At 48.5% G+C, this 8,770-nt stretch overlaps 1 protein-coding gene across 1 annotated transcript; it reads right to left on the minus strand.

Moving 5' to 3' along the window:
• Nucleotides 1–207: 207 nt before the first annotated feature.
• On the minus strand, nucleotides 208–3,613 carry ID4 (inhibitor of DNA binding 4). Its single transcript, XM_024983856.2, has 3 exons — nucleotides 2,760–3,613; nucleotides 2,299–2,357; nucleotides 208–1,729 (listed from the first exon to the last, which is right to left on the minus strand). Exons 1-2 carry the CDS (start codon nucleotides 3,207–3,209, stop codon nucleotides 2,313–2,315), a joined length of 495 nt encoding a protein of 164 aa, XP_024839624.1. The 5' UTR covers nucleotides 3,210–3,613; the 3' UTR covers nucleotides 208–1,729; nucleotides 2,299–2,312.
• Nucleotides 3,614–8,770: the final 5,157 nt, after the last annotated feature.

The following is an 8,770-nucleotide window of genomic DNA, read 5'->3' on the forward strand; positions in this document are numbered from 1 at the left end:
ATTTACAAAGCACCCAATTAAATCCTACTTAATTCTCTCTCACTCTAAAAATTCCATCTAACTGGTGTGTAGAGCACTGATCACATTAAATGTATAATGTTCACAAGCCCTGACAGTCCTATCTAACCCAGAATATACTACCTTCCTTCAAGAGAAAAGAAAGTCTTAAAAATAAGTGTTAAGGTTTTGAAGAAATGAGACCAGAAATCACGGTACAAGACAGATAAATCTACTTTAATATTCACATGTAAAAGTTACACATCACAAGAGATTGGACAGTAGTTTAGCAGTTAACTAACATAGCTATAGTGAAAATCATTTTTATAAAAAAATAATCTAGATGCGGTCATCAGAATTTTTGGTCTACTTAAGTTAATGTTTGAAGATCGACTTTTATCCCTGCTTGAAGGATTTGCCATTATGCCTTAAAATTTTTTTTTTCTCCCACTGTTGCCTATTAATATTCTTTGGAGGAAGGAAAGCAGAAAGTGTTCATTGCCAAGAGTTTGTCCTTTGGTAGCAAGCAGAGAACATTTTTCATTTCTATGATTTAAATAATCTGTACAGACATGAAACTCAGTGACATTAAGCTTTAGTGTAAAATGAAGAATGATAAGCATTTTTCCACTTTGATAAAACAGTAGATTTCATAAACTCATCAGGATCCAAGCATTTCCCCATCCCGTAAGCAAAATCATTCCGAATCCATCTTGACCTCCGTTAAAAAAGGAAAAACAAACACTTACTCTTTATATATTACACTATCAAACCCTGTACTTAAAAACTGATAAAGCGCATTTTCCACATGTAGGCTTCAAATACAAAGATTTCGATCTAGGTTAAAGAAAACACATTTGAATGGACTCAGAACAAGTTTATTTTGTGATTAAACATCTCATGCAGTCATGCAGGATCACTAGCTATAACTGTTACTTCCGAGTCTACAGGACACCAGGCAAAACAAAAACAAATTAAGAGCCAGACCAAACAGAAAAGACATTCAAGATTATCAAGAGCTCTTCAACTGAGCTGAAAAATAATTTTCCAAAAGAAATATTCCCACAGATTAAAAAAAAACACACACATAATATTTACAAAAAATATTTAATTAAAAATATCTTATAATTACAGTAGTCTATTAAAGCATATACTTTCTCACACTTATAGAGCATCTCTATATATACATGGTATGAAATGTCACTCAGTTATCTATACAATATGTAACATTCTTGCAGGGAACACAAAGTTCCCTGCCCCCGTATAAACATCTATTTTAAACAATAGATGTCAAAAAAAAAAAAAAAAAAAAATATCTACAATGCTCTGGTATATTAGTAAAGCTTCAAAACAAAAATTGAGCTCCTTGGTCACAAAGTCGGTTTCTAACAGTCGGATTTACTCTTGATTCTTCTATTTATCAGTCCTGTCACACTTAAGCTTAAAAGTTTAACTGCACCTCCAAAAAACACAAAAATGTACAATTCACAGCGGTTATAAATGGGACAAAAGAGAATACGTATGTAGAATGTTTATGAACGTGCAAAAAAATTTTAACAAAGATGAAAAGTTTTATTTTTCTTCCCTCTCTCTTGGAATGACGAATGAAACGTTTCTAAGATTTTCTGATCTTTTTGTTATTTTTCCTTCCTCCGGTTGGCTTTTTCTCTAACTTCTGCTCTCTCCCCCTCCCTCTCTAGGGCTCCTGGCTCGGGCTCAGGCGGCCGCACACCTGTGGAAGAGCAATGAATAGAGGGGGTGTGTGAACCTTCCCGCTGCAGACTAACTGGCGCCACCGACCAAACTCAAGACATGCTTGATCAACAACCCAAAACAAACCACCGGGTCAGACTACACCCGCAGTCCGCCGCCCGGCCCGGCGCCGTGCAAGCAGTCGCGAGCCCCCGGGAAGCCCGCGCAGGGCACCCACTCCGGGGACCCTGCCTGCGTCCTCTTTCGTGGGTGTCAGACTGCACGGGGCGGGGGGGGGGGGGGGGGGGCGTGCGGCGCATTGGGCCCCACGCCCACGAGGGTACCCTCACTTCGGCAAGGAGACCGGCCGATCACTGGGGGCGGCGGGGACACGAGCTGATCCGTCCCCCAGTTCTCGAAGCTAAGTACGGGTTCACTTACTAACTGGGTGGCAGAGAGAGGTGAATCTTCCTTGGGAATCTGCCCTCAGAAATGCTGGGGCGGGGGGTGGGGGGACGGCAAAGAACACCACTGTGCCTGACACCGGAAGGCCCTGGGGACGGGGTGTCTCTGGTGACCGGCCACCCGAGAAGGGAAACGCGCGCTCACCTGGGACGCGCGGCTCAGCGGCAGAGAATGCTGTCGCCCTGCTTGTTCACCGCGCCGGCCTGGAACAGCAACCGACACCGAGGGAAAGGTTAGCGGGCGCCCCCACCGCGCTCCTCCCGGTCTTCCTCATCGGTTCCCGGAACCCAGGCTGGCCCGCCGACGCATGCCCCGACCCCAGCCTGCAGCCCCAGGGGGAGACTCCTCTTCCCCGGGGGGGACATGGACTTGACAGCCCAGGAGGCGCCCAGCCCTGGTCCCCGCCCCGCGCGCCCACCCTGCCGGCCCCCAAGCTCGCTGCACCCAGCCCGCCGCCTGAGGCGGCGGCGGCCCCCGGAAAGAGCGGCAGGACGAACTGTCACTCTCCGCCGCCCCTGCCCCGGGGAAAGGGACCGCCCGCGTGCCTCCACCCGGCCGTCGCCTTCCCCGCGGACCCCCGCCGCATCCGCCCCGGGGCCTCTCACCGGGTCGGTGTTGAGCGCGGTGAGAGGGGTCCGCGGCGGCGCGGCCGGGCAGGTCCCGGCCGGGAGGTGCGGCGGCGCGGGCGGCGGCGGCTGCCTCAGCAGAGCCGGGTGCGTCTCCAGCGCCAGCTGCAGATCCAGGATGTAGTCGATAACGTGCTGCAGGAGCTCTACTTTGCTGACTTTCTTGTTGGGCGGGATGGTGGGCACCAGCCTCCGCAGGCGGCTGTAGCAGTCGTTCATATCGCACTGCAGGCACAGCGCCGGCTCGTCGGCCGCCGCCTCGGCCGCCTTGCAGCGCGCGGCCGCCGCCGCCGCGGCCGCGGCCGCCGAGCCGCCCAGGCTGTGGCCGTGCTCGGCCAGGCAGCGCAGCGCCAGCTCGCCACCGCCGCCGCCGCCGCAGCCCGACGGCGCCTTGCGGCCCGAGGGGCGCACCGGGCTCACCGCCTTCATCGCGCGCGCCCTGCGCCCTGAGCGAGCGGACCCGCTTGGGCGAGCGAGCGAGACAGGCAAGCTCCGACCCCCTCCCCTGGTCCGCGGCCGGCTCCTCTCCCCTCCGCGCCCCGCGCGCCCGCTCTGCGCTCGGGGCACCGGAAAGCTCTGGGCGATCGCGCGCCCAACAATTGACCGGAGAATCGCTCTGGGCGACAGCGGGCGACACTCGGCCGGGACCAAAAGGCAAGGAAAAAAAAAAAAAAAAATCAAAGGCGCCGGAAAGAAAGCAGCCCACCGGGCGCCCGAGTCACTCCCTTCGGACCTCCGACTACAGCCGGCCCGCCGCTGCGGCCGCACTCCCCCGGGCCCGAGGGGTCCCCCGCTCCTATCTCAGACTCACAACCGCACCTCCTCTCCGCTCCGGCCCGGCCCGCCGCGCAGCTGTATTTATAAGCCGCGCGCTCCGGGGGCGGGGCCAGAGCGCCGGCCGGGTCGCCGCGCGAGCGAAAGCGGAGTCCGGGCTGGGCTCCGGGGGGGCGGGTGCGCGGAGGGAGGTGGCGAGGGCGGGGGCTCCGGGCGATGCCGGGGGGCGGGAGCCGGGCAACCCGAGTGGAGGGGTGGGCGGGGGGCCGGGAGTGCCCAGCCAATCAGGCGGACGGTGCCACCTCAGGGAATGACGCTCGGGCCAATGGGAAGGGCACTCCATTCCGTCAACGCCGTGGGTGGGGGCTCTGAGAACAGAGAGCTGGGTGGGAGTCGGGCCAGGGTGGTGTGTGCCCTAGGGAGGCGAAAAGAGAGGGAGAAGTTAATTGCGAAGAGCTGCGGGAATGTGCGGCTGGAATTCACTCTCCCCCCCGACTTAGGCGGTGGAGGGAGCGCCCGGGCCCTGCTCGAGGCTCTCCTGCCACTGCTAACAGCCTGGCGCCCGAGGACCGTCCACCACCCATCCCTCCATCCCTGGATTTCAGCGCCTTAAGAAGGACGCTGTTCTAGAAGGCACGTTCGTTCTCCTGTTTCCCCACTCCCGTTTCTTTCTTCAGCTTTTCCCAACTGCCGAAACCATAATGATGGAATGGAATGCGTAGCCTTTCCGTGCCTGTTTTTAAAACGTTAAAGCTTGAGGGGTGGGGGGTGGCGGGTGGGGAGGGGGAAATGGAAAAGAAGGCCGAATGCACATTTTTGGTGAAGGGACGTATAAATAAAACCGAGACGTCGTAGGGTTTTTCTTTTACCCATCTAGATGCAAAAGTGGGCTCAAGAAATGCAATTGCCTTGAACATTAAATTAGAGCACGTAAATATTAAAAATGCATGGGCACGGAGTATTTAAAATTCCACCATGACATATAATATTAATCCGTTTTATGTAAAATTCATACCTGTAACATAATGTAGGCCATTAATGCACTGCTTCACGTATGAGTCATCGTACCCCGCTTCAAATAAGATACTGAGACTGTCCAGTCTCCTCCTTTTGCAACGAAGTATTGAAATTCACACTTCGGTCCCAGTAGTCCTGCTTGGGCCCCATCCTGCAGAAAAGTCTGCTAATTAAAGACGTTCCTGTGTTAGATTTCTAATGGGAAAGCTGTCCTTCAGTGGCTCAAAACAAAACTGCACAGTGAACTTTTATAGGGCCTTGTGTGTACTCTGCAAGAAAAACTTGAGCCCTTCAGATAAGAAATGAGCGTGAAAACCCTGTCAATAGGGACATGAATTCTGTATGCCTTTAGCTTGCAAACCTCCCACCTTTAGACAAGCTAGGAGATGAATTAGCTCTAGAATTTTCTTAATTTATGTACCTTATATAAATAAGCACCTTCATTTTTATAGATAATTGAAAGAAAGGGACATGGACCTCATTTCTTCCTGTCTACCCTCTGTAAGGAAACCCTCCCTTCCTTCCCAGAACTGAAATACCTGAATCGGGCGGGAATTTTGTTTAGCCACGTGGGTACTTTATGACTATGGCTTTGCTGTTTCTCCAGAGTACATTCCTTTTTCCTGATGAAGTGAGGAGTGACTGTTTAATGCTGGTTTCACAGGGAGAGGCAATAGCCCTCCTTGCCCCTAAATCCTTATATGTTAAGATCTCTGATGTTTGTTTGGAAGTGAGTAACATTCTCATTTATTGATTCTTAATGTGCACAGCTAGATGGTCAGCATGCAATTATCAAATGCTACTGCTGGTAAGTCGCTTCCGTCGTGTCCGACTCTGTGCGACCCCATAGACAGCAGCCCACCAGGCTCCCCCGTCCCTGGGATTCTCCAGGCAAGAACACTGGAGTGGGTTGCCGTTTCCTTCTCCAATGCATGAAAGTGAAAAGTGAAAGTGAAGTCGCTCAGTCGTGTCTGAGTCTTAGCAACCCCATGGACTGCAGCCTACCAGGCTCCTCCGTCCTTGGGATTTTCCAGGCAAGAGTACTGGAGTGGGGTGCCATTGCCTTCTCCAAGAAAAGCAGAATTAGAAAACCCAAAAGAAGATTCGCTTCTAAATACAGGCATAGTTTTATAAATGCTTGAAAGTGTTAGCCATTCAGTGGTGCCTGACTCTTTTTGACGCCAGGGACTGTAGCCCTGCAGACTCCTGTCCATGGGATTTCCCAGGCAAGAATACTGGAGTGGGTTGCCATGCTCTCCTCCAGGGGATCTTCCCAACCTGGAGATTGAACCCGGGGTCTCTTGCATTGCAGGCAGATTCTTTACCATCCGAACCATCAGGAAAGTATAACTGATTAAATTGATATAAATAAACAGAGTGAATATTGCCATTTTAGATAGAAAGCTGGGCAAGGGAACCCTTCTGGGTGCAAGTGATTCCCTTGGAGCCAATCACATCAGCAGATAATAATAATAAAAGGATCTACCTACAGATGTTTTGTTCCACTGATTTTTTTCTCTCTTTCTGAGAGTTTAAAAACTGCTCCTGAATTAAGAACCTATGATTTTTCTGTTTGAAAAAATTTGTGTGCTGATATGCCCAGGGTACCCTCACACTTCACAACTTTTCATATTCTAGGTTGATTAGAATTAAAATTTAAGTTTCAAATAGGTAACACTAAGGGACAATCATATCCATCTTTTTGAACCTGGTGAAATCTCCTGAAAGCCATGCCCTGGGTGTGGCAGGTGCCAAATACCGAAGTTTCAGGTTTTGTTGGGGTTGGTCTGTGTGTGACTGTCTTAAAGTCAGAGAGGCTGAGTGACTGTTGGACTCTAACGGGTAAGTTAAAAGAATGTACTCTGGCCACAGGATCAAGAACTCTCAGGAAAAATGTGATCTCCAGCTCTTAGCGCAGAGGGGGCAGAAATAGTCATTGTATTCTTCTTTGTGAAGGTGGAAAGGCAGCAAGACAGTAAAAAAAAAAAAAGGCAATCACAGTTCTACCTAAAACATTATACTGTTGAAAGGAGGGAGATATGCATCCTGAGCCTTTTGACCCAGGAAACTAGAAAGTACTAGGAGCTACGCAGTATCTGTTTTCGATTTTTAGACACAATCACTTATGTGACGTCAAAGCTAAAGTCTCCAAAGACTCCGGACACCGCTAGTTCAAAACAGAGTTTACTCAGCAATTGCCAGCTTCTGTAGCAACCTCACGAGCTATATTATTTCTGCCGGAAGTTCAGTTTCCCATGACTCTTCCCTTTCACTTCAAACTGCTGCCCTTGCGCTTGTAAAAAGTAAGGCAGACAAGCCAAAAGCCCTTTGCTGTGAAAATGCTGGAGACTCCTAAAACATACCGCAATGGAAACCAGGGGTGAAATATTCAGAGGAGAGTTGCTGGGGAGTCCTGGTGACCAGAGTGATGTGTACACCCCTTCCTCCAGACAAAGGGGTCTGCAGCCCTTTCTGGGGTTGCTGTCTAGATGCTAATCAGACCCTTGCTGAACTGCAACACCCAGGCTCTCAGAACTCACAATTGCCCTGTGTTTACATGAAGCATGGGTATCCAAGCATATTGTGCTATTCAGCCCCAATGCCTTTTTAGGACTTGATATTTCTTTCTCCATGGCCTGCAGTGAAACAGTGGGTGGGCTCAGGCACACAGATAAACATGAGCGTTCCCATGCTTTGGTCCCTCTCTGGATGTAAGTGGTCACTGAATGAGGCCCATGCATTCTTTCTGGGCATAGGAAACCATGCTGTACTTTGCTGCAGGAATGTCCCTTGCTGCAGAAGAGAAAATCGGGCAATGAGGCAGTTCAAATCAAGGCTGCTTTATCTGGCACTAAGCTTTATAAACTTACTTGTGCTACTCTTGGACTGCTGATACTGGTCCCGGAAACACTGATAACCGCTGGGTTTACCTGGCCTTGGAAAAGGCTTATAGGAAGAGGACTTTGTATACTGAACATAGTTGGGCAGTCGTGGCCATCAACAATGCCCACTTCGGGAAATTTTCAAGGTAGTCTGTTGAAATAAGTTGTAGGTGATTTTTTTTTTAAAATCCCCCCTCAGATAAATTAAGGACAGAAAATGAGAAGACACAAATGTCATTTGTTTTTACTGTAGGAGACATCAAGAACGTGGCCTCAAAATCAGACAGCCTGGACTCCAGTACTTTGGCTCCTTGATTTGCTAGTCTTATATCGTTAAGCCAGATTCTTAAATTCTTGTATCTTTTTTTATATGAGATGAAGCTAAAACTGTATCTACTTTATAAGGTATTTATTATATATATATATGTGAATTTATATAAAGTTTTTAGAACACTGGCACATGATGTGTACAATGTTCAAATTTATTATTTTTGATAAATAGTTCCTCCCAGTTTGTGGCTTATCTTTTCGTTCACTTAATCTTTTGAGAACAGAAGGGTTTAATATTGATGACGTTCAGTTTATCAATTTCTTCTTTTAGGGATCGTCCTTTTGGTATTGTGCCTATTTAAGGAATCTTTGCATAACTCAAGGTAACAGGTTTTCTCCTATGTTTTCTTCTAGAAGCTTGATAATTTTTAGGTAGGGTTGGTTTCACAGGCCTGCAACCTGTTCAGTAACACAGGGTCCCGCATTTAGAAGGGCCCCATGCTTGGGCTAATGTTCTGCCATTGCTGTTTTGAAATTCTCAGTAATTTCTGAACGGGGGCCCTGTGTTTTCATTTTGCTTTGGGCCCATTCAGGGCTGGTTTTATGTTTTATCTTTAGGTCTGTGATCTGTTTTCAGGTTCCTTCTATATGTTGCTTAAGATATGGATTGAACTTAATATTTTTGCCTCTGCATATCCAGTTGTTCTAGCATGCTTCATTGAAAAGGCTATCCTCTTTCCATTGGATTGCCTTTGCACCTTTGTCGAAAGTTGGTTGCATGTATGATGGGTTTATTTCTGGCCTCTGAATCCTGATCTACTGGTCTATTTGTCTGTTTTTACACTGTGACCACACTATCTTGATTATACAGCTTTATAAGTCTTGTAATCGGGTCGTGCTGATCGGCTGATCCGTCAGCTTTGCTCTTCTTTTTCAGAGTTATTTGGCTATTCTGGAGTTGTTGCGTTTCCATGTGAAAGTTAAGAATCTGTGAATTTTTTCAAGAGAGGACTTGTATCCAAAATATATAAAGAACGTGTACCCAGA

The sequence above is a fragment of the Bos taurus genome, chromosome 23, assembly GCF_002263795.3.
Source record: "Bos taurus isolate L1 Dominette 01449 registration number 42190680 breed Hereford chromosome 23, ARS-UCD2.0, whole genome shotgun sequence".
NCBI lineage: Eukaryota > Metazoa > Chordata > Mammalia > Artiodactyla > Bovidae > Bos > Bos taurus.

What these genes read in the sequence shown, in the direction of transcription:
- ID4 (XM_024983856.2), bottom strand. Translation starts at nt 3,209, where the DNA reads ATGAAGGCGGTGAGCCCGGTGCGCCCCTCGGGCCGCAAGGCGCCGTCG. An exon ending in CCGCGCTCAACACCGACCCG is followed by an intron (nt 2,358 to 2,759) that starts GTGAGAGGCCCC and finishes TTGCTGTTCCAG; the next exon opens with GCCGGCGCGGTGAACAAGCA.